The 20,848-nt window shown below is 43.1% G+C and overlaps 1 protein-coding gene across 1 annotated transcript; it reads left to right on the top strand.

Annotated features, from left to right (window-relative positions):
* The first annotated feature begins 2,199 nt into the window (after nucleotides 1–2,199).
* Nucleotides 2,200–20,586, top strand: paplna (papilin a, proteoglycan-like sulfated glycoprotein). The gene is made up of 27 exons (XM_029494643.1): nucleotides 2,200–2,313; nucleotides 4,501–4,563; nucleotides 5,587–5,690; nucleotides 8,232–8,292; nucleotides 8,566–8,668; nucleotides 8,821–8,951; nucleotides 10,538–10,661; nucleotides 10,807–10,887; nucleotides 10,998–11,170; nucleotides 11,466–11,589; nucleotides 11,688–11,814; nucleotides 13,106–13,310; nucleotides 13,629–13,805; nucleotides 13,915–14,065; nucleotides 14,148–14,222; nucleotides 14,832–15,027; nucleotides 15,330–15,414; nucleotides 15,721–15,847; nucleotides 16,207–16,660; nucleotides 17,791–17,949; nucleotides 18,031–18,158; nucleotides 18,518–18,572; nucleotides 18,689–18,835; nucleotides 18,943–19,070; nucleotides 19,225–19,333; nucleotides 19,616–19,791; nucleotides 20,048–20,586. The coding sequence occupies exons 2-27, from the start codon at nucleotides 4,507–4,509 to the stop codon at nucleotides 20,206–20,208; spliced, it is 3,618 nt and encodes a 1,205-aa protein (XP_029350503.1). The 5' UTR covers nucleotides 2,200–2,313; nucleotides 4,501–4,506; the 3' UTR covers nucleotides 20,209–20,586.
* Nucleotides 20,587–20,848: the final 262 nt, after the last annotated feature.

Raw genomic sequence — 20,848 nt, 5'->3', positions numbered from 1 at the left:
CTCTGGGTTTTGTTTTGGACTGTAATTAGTTTTTATTGAATCTGAATCCACGTGGATTAAGACAAAAACAGAAAAGAAAAACCATTCAAAGACCTGCAACAACATTTTAAGGTTTTGTCAGCTCCAGGAAAAGACTGTAAATAACACAACACAACACAAAAGCTCATTAACTGGGAATGAAATATTTCTAAGATGATTTAATAAATGTATCAGATCCAGAGCAAAATGAAATGAAATGAGTGAATCTCTACAGCAACTCACTGGATGGAAAATCTTTGAATTAGACTCCAAGTCATTTTTTTTTACATGACACAAAAATGGTAATAATTCATTTCATTTATCTGCACAAAGGCCAAACATCTGGATTCACTGGTTCACTTTTGATTCATAGATGATGAATTTTACACACCTTATGTAACATTAAAACGGGACTGATTTATTTTTCATGTACGGGCTCTGAGTCTTTTCTCCGTCTCTGCCTCCTGCTCCTGTCTTTCTTCAATGTATAGGAAATAAATTCTGGGGTAAATACTGCACATGCTGCGTCAGCTGTTTGGAGACGTTGGATGGACAGCGTGTTGTTTTAGTGGGCTGGAAATAGCAGGCAAACCGTATATTTTCCAATAAAATTGTTGACATGCATCTGGAGGAACTAACTCAGTTTGTTACTGCGGTGGCAGTCTGTTGACCTTTTGTGGTTTTTCTCCTGACGTGAGAATGGGCAGCGAGGTGTTGTTATTTTGAAGATGAAGGCTCAGACCTGTGACTCATTCATTCATCCTATGTGAAAAGATAAACAGTCCCGTGGCTCCTCTGGCATTAAAGGAGTTTGTCTCTGAGTGTCCTGGGGCCCCCATCACTCACCGTCTGAATTAAATTATCAAACATGAACAGTGACCCGGTAGCTCGACGCTTGTGCACACCTCACCAGATACGGGTTTTTTCACCAGCCCACTACTTTTTAACTGCACCTCAGAAGTTCTGGCTGCTTTTTTGAGCCCGTCGGGATGTTTTGAAAAACCTCACCCCCAAAAGAGAAGACAGAAGGGGGGAGAGGGGGAGGCCTGACAACCTTTTTGGGAAACGTTCGTCAGTAGATGTTTAAACATAGCTTTGGTTGTGGTGATGGTTTCCTCTTTAAATCCTCAAATTATTACTTTTCTCTTTTGTTTTCATCCAATTTTAACATGTTCAGGGAATTGAAGAGTCTTTGTGCTTGGTTTAATTTGAGAGCGGCCTTTTGGCTGATTGACCAGACAAAACTCAAAGATCGACTTCAGGCAGTGTTTTTGTTTTGGTATTTTTGTTTGGACTGTGAATCCTTTTTTCATCAGCTCAACACTAAATCAGCTTTTTTATTTTATTTTTTACATTTTTTTTCTGTTTTTAATATTAACCGGATTGCTTGTTGGGTAGCTTCTGGCGGTGCTGCAGATGGAGCATTGTTGTGTTTTCAAGACAAAAGTTAACACATCATCTGTGAATCTCTGCTTCTTCATCCTCGGAGGTTAAATGAGAGCCCTGTCTAGATGGCCATTATAAAAACAAAACAAAAGAAACAGTTAACATTGGCGTTGCTCTTGATGAAGGGAAGAAGTTTGATTTCGAACTCCAGTTATAATGGCAGCTTTAACTTTTATATATGGCACCTTTAAAATGTGGATATTTGTCAACAGTGATTCACTTCATGAGCATTTTCTTTTTTATTTTCGGATATATTCATATGCCGTATGAAAAATAAAAATTGGAACTATCATTCTATAAAATTATAAAACAAAAGCCTTCTTTGTCATACCTCAATGTATTCCTACTTCTCTGGTTTTACTAGAAAAAGAAAAACCAGATTTAAACGGAGAATGTGACAAAACCCATCATTTATTTCAACATATGGAGTCCTGCAGTGCATTCAGTCCAGGTACAGCTCCTTTTTATAACAGATGAGTGCATGGACGACATGCACAGCACAAACTTATAGGGCCCTTAAAGCAAACACAGCAGCTGATGAACTGTTATTTTTACAGGCTGAAATTGCAGAGTGCGCCTCCAGGATCCAGATCCAGATCCAGATCCGGTGGTGGTGGTGGTGGTGGTGGTGGTGGTGGGGGGGGGTGAAGAGCCCCGCTGATGACGCAGAGGAGGAGGCTTAACCAGTCAGACTTTCTCTCCTTCCTGTAGGAGGTTTAACCAGAGGACACCCCCCTCATATAACCAGGACTCCGCAGCTCCGGAGCGGATCCAGCTGTCAGGTCTGCGCGCTCCGATCCAGCGGCGCTTTGGGACTCCAGGAAACCGCATTTCAAGCCACTTATCCGGGTGAGGAGACTTACGATCCCCCCTCAAGAGGAGGGAGGTTTCTTATGTTTTCTGGTTTTTTAGGGATTTATATAATAAGACTTTCATAGGAAATGTCTGTGTGTTGGTTTGTTTGGTTTTTTTTAAGTAGCTGGAGTTTGAATCTGATAGAAAGTTTCACTTAATTATTGTTTTACATTTTCAGTCATTTTAGAGGAAATAACCAAAGTTAACCTAAAAATGACACAGACCCTGCAGGCAGACAAATTAGTGTAATAAAGTTAAAATATATCTAACGAGCAGTCCACAGAGAACCTGTAAAGATGAAAACATTTTCATTTGCAGTAGAAATAAAATGATGTATGTATCTGCTGATTTTCTAGACTGACCGTAGCGGACACACTTCACACACAGGACACAAGACACTACTTGCCCTGGCTGACTGATTATTATTTTGGTTGGATAAAAGCTTGTACAGCTGGAGGCTAAAACACAATGGATGCAGAAATGTCACTAAACGGTTTACAGGTGAACTGTGGATCAAGAATGTCCTTAGATCTGAGGAGATTGTGATCGAGCTCAGTTTGCATCAGAGCTGGAAGGATCGTGGTTAATTATGGAAAGTGATTTTATTATTTAAAGTCATTTATCAAGCAGAAATGGAACAGCATTTGTTGAGTAGCTGCAGGCTTTGATTCTGTACTCACCATGTAGTATCTGAGAGGAAGTGTTGCTGTGACACATGAATGCAGCAGTGCGTATTCTATTGATTAGATTAGATTTTTGTATGAATTAAATCATGTCCATCAGCTACAGCAGGAATGATCAGTCACTTTCTTCACAGTTTATAAATACTCATTTTGTGGAGACTTGTTTGCATCAACATTTTACAGACTAAACAAATGAGAGAAGAATTAAAGAAAAACATTCAACAGACATGTTAGTAAGGACCGTATCCATGTGGGGGACCTCTTAGAGTTACTGAGATGTAAATAATAGCTGTTAGCCCAGACATAAGGGAGCAGACCCAGATTCCAACCACCACCCAGGGGCGGTGTCTTTTAAATTGCTCAATTTTGTTATTTGCATTACGGACAAGACATGCTGACTGTCTGTCTACTCTACCTACTCCCTGACACGGCCATACATCAGCGGGGGGTGCAACTGTTCTCACAGTGGGGGGATTTGGTGGCCATGGGTAACAGGTCAGAGGTGGGTTGGCAGCTCCCACCACCCCCCCTGCAGGAAACCCTCCATTTGCCCTGGAAACAAACAAACAAACAAACAAACATCTTCTCCATGTGTGACAAAAGATTCATTTTTAGGTCAGTCAAGCTACTGAGGGATGAGATTAAGAGTTTGTGAGTTTGAATTTATTTTTGTAGCTGCAGTCAACAAGCATTTGCAATATTAATTAATCTACTGGTTAGTCTCTCAGTTAATGCATTTTTGTCTGGTCTGCAAATGTCAGAAAATCTAATTCAGGCGAACGCTTCAAATATCATACTCTGTATGATCAACAATTACATTTTTGAATTTTTTTTTACATAAAGAATTACTTGATGTTTTTATATCAATACAATTTTCGCAATTATTGCAGATTATTTCCTGTCTAGCAATTAATTGATTAAACATCTGATTTCCCCTCTGCGGATTGAAATGTGCAAAATGTGTTTCCATCTGAAACTGCCACACAAACTTTGTGGTAATGAAATTAACCAGAGCTGCTGTTTACATCTTCAACACACCAGGTTTTCATCACAGCTCACTAACTGCACCCAGAGAGGCAGATCCAGCTGCTGATCATCTGCTGCGGTGTGGTGGCTGCAAACCAAACCACAGAACAAGCTGTTGCATCAGTTATTGTACATTTAGTTTGATGATCTTTGAGGAAGACAACAATAAATCATTACTGCTCACTTCTAGGAAACAACACACGGATGTTTACTCAATTTCCACCAACACTGAAGCTGATGGCTCTTTTTTTATTATTATCACTCTGTTTAGGTCAGCGACCCCTTGCAGTCTCTTTCTGCCTGCCTCCTCTAGATCTTCTTTGTTAATGTTGGCATGAGTCACACATCCTATTACTGTTTCCAAAGTTGTTGTCCTGACTTGTTTCTGGAAAAGTTGCTCAACGTGTAAAATGCCCATTAGTCACAGTAACTAACTCTGGATATTTTATTTTTATTTTTTTTACCTCCGTAGGGAACAATGAAGATGCTCCTGCCTCTGGTAATCCTTCAGCTGCTCTTGGCTCCAGTGCTGATGGTAAACACTGAAAATTAATACACACCAATAGAAATACCAGAAGCTCAGAAATCCATCTGCTCTCGGTGTATCCAAATGTTCTGGGTGTTTTTAGTGCGGCTTCCTTTCACGTTATTTAAAGATTTAATTCAATAATATCCGCAAACAGCTTTCTCCATATAGATGAGCCATCGATGACGTCACGAAAAAAGGGGCTCGGCCGCGCCCCCTTCTGTTAATTGGCAGCGCATGCGCAGTAGCGTGAAGGTCACCTGTTTGTGGATCGTGCTCAAAAAGTTTCTTCCAGTTTAAGAAACCAAATTTATTTTAGAATCAGGTTCAGACGGAGGACAGAAGAAGATGTTTTCAGCTTTTTACCGCCTTTCCTGGCTCAGGCGATCTCCACGTGTCAGGAAGAGTTACGTCTTTTTTCATCAGTGACCGGCAACTGTTGGCATGGCAACCCCAGCTAACTTGCCCGTTAGTGACGTCAGCTGACGCTGGCTAGCTAGCTTACAGCTAGCATCGCGTGGAGCTGCCACAAAGGTTGAGGCGGAATTGTTTTGTTTTGTTTATTTATTAATCTATTTGGGTTTTTCTTTTGCACTTTTAGGAACAGAGTAAGTTTATTTAGATGTTTTTCTTGTTTTTCCTCACAACTTTCACTCAGCTTTTGTGCTTCGCTAGCTGAAAGCAGGAGGAACCGGAAGTTGTGAGATGGCGTTGGTCAGGTGGATTAACTGCAATAATCGATTAATTGAATGAAAGAACATTTTACAAAAACAAATTTCTTCATTAATTACGATCTTCTTAAGTCGAGCTACCAAACTTCGCGGACAGATTCCACAGTGTACTGCTGTTTTGTGGTATTATTAATAATAAAACAAGGACACAATACAATCGCAGCAGTTTAAGTTTGCATTGCATTACCACAAGACAACTGTGTCACTTTTACCCATAAAACTGGGTGAAGTGTAAAGAAACTCCTGTGGTGTTGTGAGGAAGCAGTGAGCAGCTTTATCACAGATTGTGATGTGTGTGCAGGTGCCTGGTGGGGATTACTGGGACTCATGGAGTCCTTATGGAGAATGTAGTCGCAGCTGTGGCAGCGGTGTGACCATCAGAACCAGACGTTGTATCACCCTCAGGTAATCTTTCATTGTTGTTTTTAATTATTTACACATCTGAGTAGGTGTATCAACACACGAACTCACAGTTGCTCTTTCTTTGACTTCATTGTGAGACTCATGAATACACACAGTGTTTAGTTGTTTTTCCTCCGTTGTGAATAAAAGTAATTGTGAGGTTCAGGCACACAGACTGTATCTTGATTTTAAAAGAATGCCTTGAAGTAACAAGGACGTGGGCTTGTCTCACCTCTGAATCCGACTGCAGGGAGGAGCCCTTTAACATTAAAAGGACTTCTTTTCAATGGGTGTTGCCTTTTGGCTGCTGGAGAAACTCTGATGGGGAGTGAACTTTTCCATCTGGCTTTTTTCTGCGGAAAAGATTTTAGAAGTGGTTTATTGAAATAAGTAGCAGTTTGTCTTTTTTCTTTGCTGCAGATGTATTGTGTTTTTTGCCAATGATAGTTTTATTAAAAAGGTGTTGTCTGCCCTGTAACACCTGGCTACATCAGGTAGAATCAGCTGTCATGATGTCATGCTTAGTGTTGTCAGCTTACATTGTAAATGTTCTGTAGCATGTTGATTCATGTAACACACGAGGAGGTCTGTATTAATGAGATGAGACGTACTGTGTCTTATAAGTATTCAGATCCTTTTAAGTAAAAATAAATTGATGTAAAATATCATTGCCATTAAATTCAACTTCTAAATCTCCAGTATTAGGATTTAAAGATTTTTATTGATTAGATAATTATTCTTGGCATTCTAAGAATTTTACATTTCTAAATTAGCTCAATCAAGTCATCAGGCATTCATTATCCACATCTGCTCTTTATGTGGCCTTTAGAAATCCTTAAAATGCTCAGCAGAATGAAGGTGTGCCTAAACTTGCTGATGATTTGATTAAAAGGACATCTCTCTGTGGAAGGAAGATGCCCACCAGACAGAACATGCCTATAATGATTTTTCCCTGACATGTCCAAACACCTTTCTGATTTTGTTTGCTTGATATTTTGATGCCTTTACTTCATGTGAAACATTTGGAAAATGAAGTTAATAACATCAGACATTGTTATAAGGGTCCGTGTAGAATTTAGTTACAACAGATCCAAACTGTATAGGATGCCAGTGACTTCCACGGACCAGTTACCAGTTGCGGTAATAGCTGCTGCCTTTCAACATGTCCATGCAGCTAGTCAGTGAGTCAGACAGTCTGTAAATGAGTCTGTTTCCCCTCTTTAGCTAAATGATGAATAATAGGCAAGACGTCCTCCTCACTGCTACCTAATTGGATGAACTCTGTCACATCTTGTCTGCCAGGTTTCTCTGAATTACACCTTCTGAATACTATGCACTGACAGGCTGGATCATTGTGTGCTTTACTGGAACTCTCATTTATCATAAAGTCACAAGTCTGAAATTACTGACCCTTACCTGAAGGACTTGCACTTAAAAGAGTTGCAAATGGTTGTTACTGAATTAAAGTTGTTGTTTGATTTCTTACTAAATTTGCTAACATCTGTCATTTTTTTTCTCCCTTTTGTTTTGTAATATTTTAAACTTAAACTTACTTTTGTTGTCACAGATGTTTTATTTTCCATTCCCAGATGTAAAGACGAGGGCTGGATATTATGTATGACTGTTCGGACATGTTTTCGTTTCAGTTTTGGCGTGCTGACAGGAGCGTGTCTTGTTTTCAGGCTTAAGGGCAGGTACTTTTGTAGGTGACTTAATCATGAGTTATCAGCATGGCTGGAAGGAAGGGTGGCAAAACAATCTGCTGTTTCAAGGTTCACTGCTGTGCGGGTGTGTGGATGTTTGTGCAGAGTTTGGGCTCAACAGTGTTGATGTTGAGTCTTCTGCTGTGCTGAGAAGTCAGTTTTTTTATAAGTACAGATTAGAGAGGAATGCCACTTAATGTCAGAGCTGAAACTGGTTATTTCTACTCCAGACAGATTGTATTTGCATATGTGCTCTGCATCTCACCTTGTCATTAACTGCTACTGTGTCAGAGTGATGATGCAGAAAATTTTAATGCAAACTTTGGAAACTGATTTTTACAGCACCCAAATAGATGATGGAAATGTTTATTTGTCTCCTGGAGGGATACTCCGCTGACACATGAAGCTCGATTCATTGTCAGAAGGCCACATTCAGGACTAGTCAGTCTGTGAAAACAGCTGTATGACGTCTTCATTAGCTTCATTTCAGACTTACATTTGTAACTTAAATCTCTAATGCCAAACTGAAGGTGTGGATGCAGGTTGTTTTAGGTGCTTGGACTGCCTCAACACCAGACCTCAGCCATTTTGGTCCTTCCTCTTTTCATCGGTCTCCCACCAGTGGACCGGCTTAATTTAAAGTATGATGTTAGATCACTGGAGTTGGTATTTTTTAGAAACGGAGGTGATTAACGCGTCAGATGTGACTTATTTCAATCAGAGTGTCACCTCTTGCAGCTTCACAAACACAGAGCAGTTCACTTGTGAAACGTGCACCATGTCATGGATGAAAACATCAGCTGAGAGTGTCTCGTGTTCATGCTCCATGTTCTGCACACAGGACTGATGGAGGACACAACTGTGTTGGACCAGAAAAGTCCTACCGCTCTTGCAACATTCAGGTAAGCAAACAAAACTCGAGCTCTTTTTCTTGGAAATTTTTAATGTAAAACTCCTTAGTTTTCCTTACTCGTTGTGGCATCAGTGTATGTTCTATGGACAGCTTATGGATGAATGAGCACCAACATCACAATAAATTAAAGCAGCATCTATAAATACTGCACAACTTCTCTAATTAAACAAACATGCATATGACTGTATTTTTTCTTAGAAATTTGAAGACTTTTGTGTGTGTGTGTGTTTATTGAATTCTCTGACCTCATTTTTTAACTCAGGACTGTCCAGAAGGCTCCAAGGATTTCCGTGAGGAACAGTGCTCCCAGTTTGATGGGACTGATTTCCAAGGGAAACGCTACAAGTGGCTCCCATATTATGGAGGTCAGTAGTTCAGTAATTTATTAAATTGGCAACATACATATACGCACAAAAATAATACTCAGCTTGCCTGATTGTAGAACATAAATGTTTAATGATTTTTTTTATTAATCAGAAACCTTGCCTTCATTCTAAATGAGTCTCTTCCCTGTCAGCTGAGAACCCCTGTGAGCTGAACTGCATGCCGAGAGGAGAAAACTTTTACTATCGCCACCGCAGCACTGTGGTCGACGGTACTCCCTGTCACCCTGGACGGAGGGATATTTGTGTGGAAGGAGTCTGCAAGGTAAAAAAAAAAACACAACAAAACACAAGTAATATCTGAAAATCTGAAACAAAAAGTGACAAGGTGCAAGGAGAAAAAGGTCTGGGACAAAAAGAGGAGACTTTGGTATCTGTAGTTAATCCCAAAAAAGCAAAACGAATTATCTTAAAAAACACTATAATAACTTGCAGATTCCACTCGTTTCCTAGAGCCAACAAATCGTTCAGCACATTAGCCCCTTTGGTTTTTGCTACAGATTAAACAAATGAGACATGACCTTAATTGGTTGGCTTTAAAAAGACTGCTTGTCTTGGGTAGACAGAGATGAGAGCAGTATCGGCCTTCTCGTCTAATTCTGAAGGAAACTAAAAGGACCTTAAAGATTAAATAATTCCTTTGAAGGAGAAGGAGCAAAAATTAAAAGGGCTTCTTAAAAGATGAATATATGCCTTTTAGATAGTTACATATACATTATATGTGCACAACAGAAAGAACATTAACATTTATATTTCATTCATTCAGACATGTTCTTTCTGACTCAAAATCTCTTAAATGCATGTTAATCATCGACTATCTTCAGTGATTTGTTTCTTCTGTACAACTAATTGTTGCTTTAGTAGCTAAATTAAATCATACTAAAGCTTCTCTGACCTGCTCGTTTGTGCAATATTTATTATTGTCATTTGCTTTGAATTATTAAGCCTGTGTAACAAAAGTTTAAGCCCAAATTAAAAGGTTCTCTTCAACCCTCTGCTGTGCATGTAGATACTTGTATGAGGCTGTATATGCGTCTGTGGAGTGGTGAACCAATTCATCATCCAACAAATACTTACTAATATTTACTAACTGTGATAAGTCTGTTTGTTTCTCGTCTTTTAGTACATTAAAGTGCCTGAACTAAGTTCACATCCACACAGACTCCTTCATTAATCAAAGTCAACTCAGTCAGATTAGTTTCACGCTGTGGTAATGTCAAACGCGTCTTCCATTCTCATTCTATTTTTATGTAATTATTTCGGTGACCTAATAACCTTTTCTTCATGGAACACCTCATCTGACGTCTGACCTCGCGTCTTCAACACCTCCAGCAGCTGTCTAAAATCCACCCTCTTCTTCAGAACTATTTTTGAATAGTTCCTTTATTGTTCCTTTATTTTTAAAAATCTACCCAACCCTCAGCTTCAGTTTTAGGTTTGACACTTTCAGTCTTGTTACCACACACTTATCATTCATATCAAGTTAAATCAGGTCTTGTGTTGTTTTTGGCCCTTAACTCTGCAATTCAGAAGTGTTTACTGTTACATTTTGGAGGTGAGGTAAGGTGAAGTGATGCTGTAAAGTTTAGGCAACATTTTTAATGTGCAGCTTTCCTCTTTGTGTGGATAATGTGTGACTCTTTTTTCCAAAAATGCATAAAAAAAAAAAATGTTATTGAAATTATACGAAAAGACTGTGTTCCGTAAGCTAATATCAACACGAATAAACTGTATGAGACATAATAGAAGTTTATTTTGAGCACTCAAACAGTGGATTATTGGTGAAGCAGTGTTAGGTGTTTCTCATGTATTTTACATTAAAAGGAAGAACAACCATATTTGTTTCTCCAGCGTCTGGGCTGTGACAACATCCTGGAGTCTCCTCAGCAGGAGGACCCCTGCCTGCAGTGTGGGGGTAATGGACAGGCCTGCCACCGCATCCAGAACAGCTTCTCCATTCGCAACCTGCCAACTGGTGAGTATTTTTTTACTTAGATAACCACAAGTTGTGATGTAGGATATGTTTAGAATATGTGTGTGTGAGTCTGCAGCCCTTTCTAGAGTTGTATCTCATTGTGTGTGTGTGTGTGTGTGTGTGTGTGTATTCACTTTCATCTCAGGCTACAACCAGATGTTCATTATCCCTGTTGGAGCCACCACCATCAGCATCAGAGAAACCGTGGCGACACGCAACTACCTCGGTAAAAGCGCTTCACATTTTAGAAACCTAATTATCAGCAATTCAAAGAAGCGAACAGGATCTTCGAGGATTTACAGTTCAGTAACTGACAAAACTTCTCTGCGTGGCCAGCTATCAAGAACCTGCGTGGTGAATACTACCTCAACGGCCACTGGGTGATTGAGTTTTCTAGGGCGACACCCATCGCTGGCACCGTGCTGTACTACCAGCGAGGAGCCGAAGGTGACAACGTCCCCGAAACCATCATCGGTCGCGGCCCCACCACTGAGCCTCTTGTTGTTGAGGTAAGATTGTACTCAGTAGATACTAGATTGATTTTATTACTTCAACATTAATGACTTCTACACACTTAATTGTGTAGAAGTGAGTTTGGGTTCTCATAGACTTTCCCCAGTGACAACAAGAACGTTAGGATTTAACCTCCAGGACATTTCACACACACGTGTTCATCAGTTTTTGAGATGTATTTTCATGGGAAAAGGAACAAGAGATGGGTTTATCCCCTGAGGATAATGATTAATGTGGCAGTATATTCAATCAATGAATTATTAACCTTCATGTACAAACCTCTTCCCTCAGCTGATCAGCCAGGAGCCAAACCAGGGCATAGAGTATGAATATTACCTTCCTAATGGACGCGCCAGGGAAGGCTACTACTGGAGTTCTGGATCCTGGTCCGCTTGCAGCAGAGAGTGTGGCTCAGGTTGGAGTCACAGCCTCACAGTACTCGTTTGTTTCTCTTATTTGAAACATCTTCACAGAGAATGAAACTAATCAGCTCTCCGTCTTTTTCTTTGACAGGCTACCAGTCTCGGTTGGTCTTCTGCACCATTGATAACGAGGCCTATCCTGACTATCTCTGTGCGTCTCTGCCACGGCCACAGACCAACCGTACATGCAATCCTCATCCATGCCCACAAACCCGCAGGTGAAATACAGTCACACTTACTGATAAAATGTTTAAAAGGCCAAACTCAGTTTTTTATCCATTGAAAGTAAACAACTGAGGAGGAGCGTACATTTTCCAAGCTGCCCAAACAGCAGTTTGGTTTTTTCTGTTTGACTGTTTTCGGTGTGTTATGACTCTGAAAGGATGGCGTACCTGTATCCACCACAGTTGTGGACGCCCTCAGAAAGGCCCAGAGCCCGTGTTTTCAGGTAACCCAGGATCTGTAGTCGTAGTAGTAGTTGTACGTGACTGCAAACACGGGGCGATCTAAATCATCAAGCCATTAGTTTTTACCCATCACTGCTAATATCCTGAGCATGCACTGAGGTTTTTAGGAAATCAGTTAGAGCTCGTCACATTAACACCTTTAAAACAAATAGAAGTGTTGATTTAAATTTTGGTCACACAGCGTCACCCTCCAGATGTCAAGCTCAGAGATCCCCTTTCCACTTTAACACTCATTTTTCATGGACACAGAGTTTTCCCCAGATTTCACCCGACCTGAGCACTGAGCTGGACTGCTGCTAACTGTGCCCCCGTTCACTAACGCAGCTGATGTGCCACGAGGTGTTCGTTGGTCCAAGATCATCATGCTGTGGGTGTTGGTGATTGAGCACATGTAAATGGGACACAGAGGCAGCGGTGTGGTAGTTAATAGCTGCGGCTTCACTCAGTGACTCTCTGGTATTTCCTGCTTCTTTTCTTCGATGCTGCTGCTCAGAAACCTGAGATGTTTGTAAAGCTCGGGTGACACTGACTGCACCCTCATTAACCCTCGATTCAAAGATGTATGCTGCATTGAAGACCAGAAACAGTAGATGCTTACTTTTTTGTTTTGTACATCTGAGCTAAATGTGACTTTTCTTTTTTTGTTTTGTTTGAGCAAAGCTTTCCACTAGTTGCTGCTTCTAGTAATTAGTAAAACTAACCAAGGGATGAAAAAGTATTTTCAGCTGGGAGTAACTGGAGGGTTTCTTTGATTTCCTTTTGACACTGGTCTTCAAAAGGAAGTTGAGCTTTTAAAATGAGCGTTCATTAGTGTTTACGTTTGAAAGGTTTAATTCCCAAGAAGTTACTGATGAGATAAACCCAAAAAGCAAAAAATAATAATTTGTGGATGGTTATAAAATCAGCTCTTGTTTGGTCCTTTACTGATTTCAGCTTCTTACATGTGAAGGCTTTCTACTTTTCACGCTCCCTTATTGAGTGAAAGTCCCTGCAGCATCTTTTGACCACTTTAGTCCTGACTTATGTTCTGTCTCTTTCCCAGCTGGAACACTGGTGAGTGGAACACCTGCTCTGTTACCTGTGGCGGAGGTTCCCAAATCCGCAGCGTGCAGTGCGTCTCCCATGATGCCTCAGGGCCCCGTGTGGTGGATGATGCCATTTGTGCAGCCTACGCTGAGGCACCTCCGACACTACAGACCTGCAACATGCACCAGTGCGCTGAGTATCGAGTGACCAGATGGAGTGCGGTGAGTGAACAACACAGATATAATGCAGATGTACATTGTGAGGTGGAGGTGAATGAAAGGAACAAAGCAGCTGAAAAAAATCCTGATTTTTATTTTTATTTTTTTGATATATCTCATTCTCCTGCAGAATATTTCATAATCATAATCTCATCTCATAATCAGCAATTCAGGTTCATTAAAAGACAGAAGTCGTCACTGTGCTGTCAGGTCACAGATCCCAATACTTCATCTCTGCCTGGTTTATTAAAACTTCAAGGACTTCATGACCTTGAAGAGCAGGTGCAGTCAGTGTTATAGTCTGTGCTGCTGTGTGTGCAGTGCTCAGTGACCTGTGGCTCAGGCGAGCAGACCAGAGAAGTGACCTGTGTGGGCTCAGGTGGGATGAGGCTGGCAGAAACTTCCTGCAGCAGTTTGCTCCGCCCAGCCGCCACCCAACCCTGCGAGATGGCCGCCTGCTCCGGACAGATCGGCTGGCACGTTGGGGAGTGGGGACTGGTGAGTTGGATGGGAATTGCCTTGTCGTCATTTCTCTCGAGCCATGTTTGTTCCCTTCACATCAGCGGTGTTTTGCGTTGGTTATAGTTTCCCTTTCTTCGTCCTTCAGTGCTCTACGAGCTGTGGCTCTGGATCTCGGGAGCGCCAGGTGATCTGCTCAGACCAAGAGAGGAACCAGTACCCTGTGGATCAGTGCAGCACCCAACCCAAACCCTCCACTGTGGAGCGCTGCAACATGCAGCCCTGCTACAGCCCGCAGGGTGAGTGTCCGCCTAATTGTCTCCTGAAATGGAGTCAAGAATCGTTTAACTGGTCTAAATATTCCTATTGCCTTGTCTATAGTTGTCCCCAGCATCCAGGACCCACGAGGACATGACAACCGTCACACCAGCATCCAGCCCTACGACTCCCCAACAGGTTTGTCACTCTCTCTGTGATTTCCAAAAAAGCTAGCATTCAGAAGAAAACCAAACCTGTGTGGCTCAAACTTAATAAGTTTCCCTGCTCCTCTCTGCTACGATAACACCTGTCACTTTGTCCCCATCAGCATCCCCTCCTCCAGGCCCCACCACTGTCCCCATGCACCCCCTGTCCCAGCACTAATTATCTGGGCCTGATTGACATGTTTTCAGGAGTCCATGGGTATTTGTCGGCCTGATTAAAATATTTGCAAGGCACTGAAGTGTGCTCGTGCTGGCTGTGGCCTTTCTGGCATGTTGTGGCATTTTTCTGTCCTGTGTGCTGTCCCAGTCATCAGGAATTTAAAATTTGAGGTCTCACTGTGAGATTTTATTTATTCTGTGCTTGCACGTCTGGTCCTGGTCTGCTGTTTTCTGTTGTAGTTTCTGGAGTTTGTGTGTCCCTGTTCGGGTTTCTTTTTATCCCGGCTCCCTGTGAATTCTCCAGCACAATAGCTCAGACTCTATTGTGAACGTCCATTGCTTTGTGCTGTCTTTCATGAGCTGTGAGGTCTCGTCTGTCTGTGTGACGTGTGAATTCTCCCCCCCCCGTTTGGTTTCCTTTCAGTCCACAGGCCAGAGACAGATATGACCCGGACAAACACAATCCACGACCCTCACGGCTTCGCTCCAGCCGTCCACTGCATCAAGTCCCATTATGGCTGCTGCCCCGATGGACACACTTCAGCTGGGGGCCCCCGCGGTCTGGGCTGCCCACATACCCCAGCTGCCGCTCCTTACCAGCCATCCTGTGTTCAGACCAGGTATCGAGCTCCAACCTGTCATTAAGCTGTGGCTGAGGTTACACATGGACTCAGTTAGACTCTCTTCCTGGCTGCCACTCTTACGACTGTGTGAAAACTTTAAGCAGGTCTGTTTTGTGTTACACACAGCCACAGTATCTGCCACTAAATGACCGGGCAGAGGCTGAGGTTTTCTTGGAAATGTCCAAATTGTCCATTTTCTGTTCCACATTTTCTAAATATATGTTTTATTTCAGGCCCAGACTTTCACTTCACACTCTCTTATTGTTTTTTGGCTGTTCTCTTCTTGTTCTGTGTGTCAGTTATGGCTGCTGCCAAGACGGCCTGACGGCTGCTCGGGGCCCCAACAACGAGGGCTGTATGGAGTTTTTGGCCCCCATACCCACTGTAAGAAACATACACAAAGCTCTTACAGTTTCACATATTGGTCCAACTATGAAAAAGATGGATGGTGATTGTCTGATCAGAATGAAAATGATTAATTTGGGGTTTTAATCCATCATGACAGAGTGATGACAGAATATGCACCAAAGTTTATTTACACTTTAGACAAGAAAGAAATCATGAAACAGTGGAAGACAAAATAATGGCCATAACAATATGTTGGTGGAAATATTTTCTCTGACCTGTTTAATTATGTAATTTTTTTTTAAGGCAGCCTTTCCTCTAATCTGTCATGACATGTTTACTCAGGCCACTCCTTCCCTCCCCACTGAGAATGCCGTACAGTGCAGAACCACCACCTACGGGTGCTGTTATGACCGGACCACACCTGCAGCTGGACCCAATGGGGAGGGCTGCCCTGACCCGCCAAACCACAGTAAGGGACTCAAATAACACGGCAACATCTGGATTTGTCTTTTTCAAGACCCATTCACTGTTTTGTTACCTCAGGGTCAAATGGATGTGCTTTTTCTAAAGATGAGAGGAAATGGAATAAGTGGAAGGTGGAGGTACATGGTTTAGCTGCAGCCTGCCATGGAGCCCCACTTTTAACTTTTTGAGGGAGTTCACATGTTGATAGTAGCAGGAATACTAAGAATAAACAAAGTGTGGCGCCAGAGGCCTCTTACTATCATTTGTTTAGTCTGAGGGTAAATGTAATGCCCAGTGCCGTTATAAAGCCCCCCACAGATAAAACTGTTGAACCTAACTGAGCCTTCTCCGTCTTTGCCGCAGTTGAGCGCTCGATCTGCTCCCTGCCTCGTGCTGCCGGCTCCTGCAGCAGCTGGGTGTCACGCTACCACTACGATGTCATCACCTCCAGGTGTGCGCAGTTCTGGTATGGAAGTTGTCACGGCAACAACAACAACTTTATGGCCCTGGAAGAGTGCCAGAGGGCGTGTCCATCGGCTGGCCTCAGACAGCAGGGCCCACGGCCGGCCGGAGAATCCACCTCTGTAAGGACCCCGTCTGCAGGAGGATCTAGACCGGGGGGCTCCGCACCTGGAGGGCCAGCAGGCGGGCAGTCACGCAACATGGGGAGGATTTTCACAGTCCAGGGAGGTTCGAACAGGAACACCGGCAGACAGGGCACCAGCGCCGCCACACACGCCCACAGAGGCCGGATCTATCTGCGAGGACGTCGGCCCGCTGCCGTCACTGCGGCACAGCACAGCAGTCCAGCTGCGAGGTAAGACCCTGAAGACCCAGGGAGCCCGACGCTGGCCTCATAACGCTGTTTCCTACCCCTGCTGAAGAAGCCCCAGTCCACGCTGCCTTCCTCTGATCCTGACAGCGAGCTGAAGGAGATTCAAATCCCACCCGAAGACCAAATATGTGCTTTATTCACTCATCACGTGAAAACACCACAGGTATTTTTAAATAAACAAAAATGGAGGATGTTGGTTCTAAATCAGATTTTTAAATATTAGTCCACAAAGACTCCTCCTGAAGGGCCTCTCTTTACTGACCTCTGGTGGCTTTACAGCTCAGGGTCAGTTTTCCAGGCTTCCAACTATTTTCATTATTTAATAGTCTTGTTTTGTTTTATGTATCGTGCTGTAACATGCTGTTTGTGGGATGCACGTCATCCTGTTATGCTCATGTAGTGTAGACCTTCGCTTAGAGCTCCAGCTCCACAGACTCACCCTTGTTTTTTTCTTTTTAACTGCAACTAAGTATCAGAGAAGTTGACAACCTCACAGCGACCCCCCCCCCCCACATGGACAGCTCTTCCTCTTAATCCTACGGGGACTTTTCACTGTCTGTCTCGAGTTCATGTCAGTCACTCTGTGCTCACTTGTCCCTGCTACATCACTGTCTCAGTCACCACCACCTTTGGGCTTTGTGTCTTTCCTTCGATGTCATTAGATCAAACTAATAAAGGTCATGCTGTGATGCTTCATGTCGTCGTTTGTGTGTCATCACTAAATCTCGTCTTTGTGTTGTGTGTTTGTATCCACTACACTCGAGGATTAAGCTTTCTTTGGGAGTCCACTCTTGCTGGGAACTTAGTGTGAGTTTTATTTGGTGGAGGAAGAATTGTCTTTTGTCTCCTTGTAGTGTCTGAATCTGTTGTTTTCAGTTTGTCTCCTCTTCTCATGTTGCATGGTCCTTTTGTCAGTTTCTTCTTCTGAGCCAGGTGTGGGCGCTCTTTATGTCTGCTTTGGTGACTGCTAATCAAAGTGCCAACAGTAGAGCATAAAGTGACTCTTCTGCCTCCTTTTCCTCCCTTCCATCTTCACTTTTTCTTTTCCAACCTTTTCTTTCGTTCTTTCCTTTCCCTCCTTTCCTTTTGTCCTTCTATCTCCTCCTCCTCAGTTTGAAATTGGGGGGAGTGACCATCGATAAGACTGACCCATCCACGGTGGAAGCGTTAGTTGGGCAGACAGTTGTGCTGCCCTGCAGAGTCAGCCCGCCGCCGTCCTCCACCGTGATCGTGGAGTGGAGGAGAGACGGCATCCCCCTGTCCACCTACAGGCCAGTGACACACACACACGTTTAATTTCACCTTCTCTCAGGGCTTGTGGTTTAGTTATGTTTTTGTGTTACTGTCTTCAGGCATCGCCAGCAGCCCAACGGTTCCCTGCTTGCTGGACCCCTCACTAAGTCGGACTCTGGCTGGTTTTTGTGTGTAGCCACTCGGGAGCGTGAGAGAGACCACCGCTACATTTACCTCTCCGTCTCAGGTAATCAGAGCAAACTCATCTAATACAGGTAGTAGATTTTCTGCACATTCACTTCATACTAAGAGAGACTTTTTAATTACTGTCGGATGTTTTGCTGCTTGGACAGGAATGTTTTCATATCCTTGACAGGCAACTTCATCAGTTCTCATGTTAGTGACAACTAAAAGCACAGATATACATAAAACCAGTCCAAACACTGAGTGCTTTCAGAACCATTCCGATTCAGTCTAATCCATCATTTGACCAACTTTAACTGATAAGTTTGTCACAAGAAGTCCGAAGCTCCAACCTCACTGATGGCGTGGTAGTGAATCATGACGGCAGCTCTTACTTTGTGCATTCAATTGTTTGTCTCATAGAGGGGTCGTCTCCAGTGAGTCCCACATCACTCCCCAGAGATGGTCCAGCCCCTCGGTAAGAAAACAGCCGTTGTCTGTCCACGTTAAAATCCCAGGATGGAACAGGAAGTGGAGAAATATTTTGTTGACACAGACAGCCCACGATGGGACTGATGGCGTCTTTCCTCTCAGGTTCAACATCGACCGCTCGAGCTCATCTTTCCTGGAGATTCGAGCGGGACAAAGTGTCAGGCTGCCCTGCACCATCGTCCCTCCGTCAGCTCTGCAGTCTGTCACCATTCAGTGGACGAAGGATGGACAGAACCTCAGCGACTCCAGGTGATTCTCGTTCTGCTCTAATGTAACTGGGATCCAGAGGGAAGAGTAGTTTTTACTGTGTTTAAGGAGGAAGACGTCGGGAATAACTGGAGCGTTCACTCCTGCAGGTTTTCCCAGCATTCAGACGGGACGCTGGTCCTCGGGGCTCTGAAGTCTGACGACTCTGGCGTCTACACCTGCACGGCGTCCAGCCATCAGCAGGTGGAGCAGAGGCAGCTGCAGCTCAAGGTCCAGGGTGTGTTTTCATCTGTACTCAGTATTCAGACAGAGCTCTGGTGGTGTAGTTCTGCACAGTTACCGGCAGGTGGCAGTGAAGGTCATAACGGTGACCTGTACGAAACTGCCAAATTTAATTCATTTTCTTTGACCTTTCTCTTGCTGCTGTCCAGCGGACCTGAGGATCACCACAGCTCCTAATAACATCCAGGTCCCTGAAGGCAGCACAGCTCAGCTCCCCTGTGTGGTGTCAGGAGACAACATCAACATTGGCTGGTCCAGGTATTACAGAATGAACCAACAGTGCATAATCAGCTCAGTGTGAAACACTTTAATAGGACATTTTTTTTCTGCCTTTTAAGACATTAAAACCTGAAGTCTTCTGTGGAGACATCATTTGTGTCTTTCTTTATGTGACACTGAGGAGGACTGAGTTAGTTCTTTTGTGTAATGTTCAGTTTACTAAGAGAAGTGGTTCATCAAACATTTACAGCTGCTGTTAATCAGCAGTTAAAGAGGCCTCGTGTGCCTTAACTGGCTTTTCTTTTATTCCCTTCACCGCAGAAACGGAGTGCCGGTTCGTCCGGACGGTCGGAACATTCTGGTGTCGTCTGACGGCAGCCTGATCCTAAATAACGTGAAGCCATCAGATGAGGGAACCTACACCTGTAACGCTTACACCGGCATCTACTCTGTCAGTGCCACAGCTCTGGTGAAGGTCATAAAAGACACACAACAAGGTGAGGATGATGTCTACAACATTTTAGCTTCCCTGGATTCATGCAAGTGTCCTCAGTTCTGATATCAGTCAAATTCTAGTTTAGGATTTATTTAATTCCACATTAACATCATATAACTGTGGCCTGCAGAACGGCAACAAGGACGTATAAAGGTCAACACGATGATCCAGCCGGTTCAGCTGTTTCTAAATGAAACGTTTTGTTCAGGCAACAGAAATAAGCTGCGACTAAATGAGTCTTCCATAACTGCTTGCAGGTGTTGATCTGCCGCCAGAGTGCACCGACCAGCCTGAGCTCGCCAACTGCGAGCTGATCGTTTACGCCCGACTTTGCTCCAACTCGTACTACTCCAGCTTCTGCTGCGCCAGCTGTGCCAGACACTCGCAGAGAAACGACAGGTTTCGGCGGCTGGCGTAAGGCTCTTTGTGTTTTTAAAACCTGAACTGCTGCATTTGCCAAAAGAACTCAAACACACTCGTGACTGACTCTGAAGCAGGAGAGCCTTTAAAGTGTAGGGAACATTTAATCATGTCAAGTCTGTTGAATGTGTCACATTTTCTAAGTTAAGTTATTACTCACTGGACCGACTGCACATGTTCTCTGTTCTGAAGACGATCACAGCTTTTCCTTTGACGGTTTAACTTGTTTTGAAAAACTTGATATCTGCTCTAGTTTTGGCTACCACTCTTTTTTTTTTTTTTTTTTTTTTACTGAAGCAGGATTGTCCTTTTTCTGTGACATAAGAGGAGCTCCTACCAGACTGTTTATTTTTATGTAATTATTGGATAATAAAAGTAATATTTTGATAAAACGCGGTGGTTTGAATGATGAAAACTAAATATGAAAGGCTGGAGAGGAAAAGGCGTTAGGAAATATTTCTGAGGCACTGAACTAACATTCTAATACCACAAACATTTTGATTCTTAAAAATCAGCTGTCAGCTGTCAGACTTCAGCACTGAGCTTAGCTTCCATGTTATAAATAAAGCTAGTTTAAAACAAAGAAAGCATCATTTCAGTCAGAATCTCAGGAAACCCAGTTTGGTCCAAATACAGAG

This window comes from Echeneis naucrates, chromosome 22, assembly GCF_900963305.1.
Source record: "Echeneis naucrates chromosome 22, fEcheNa1.1, whole genome shotgun sequence".
NCBI classification, from domain to species: Eukaryota; Metazoa; Chordata; class Actinopteri; order Carangiformes; family Echeneidae; genus Echeneis; species Echeneis naucrates.
Note: the sequence above shows the minus strand (reverse complement) of the source record. Positions and strands in the feature narration are given on the sequence as shown.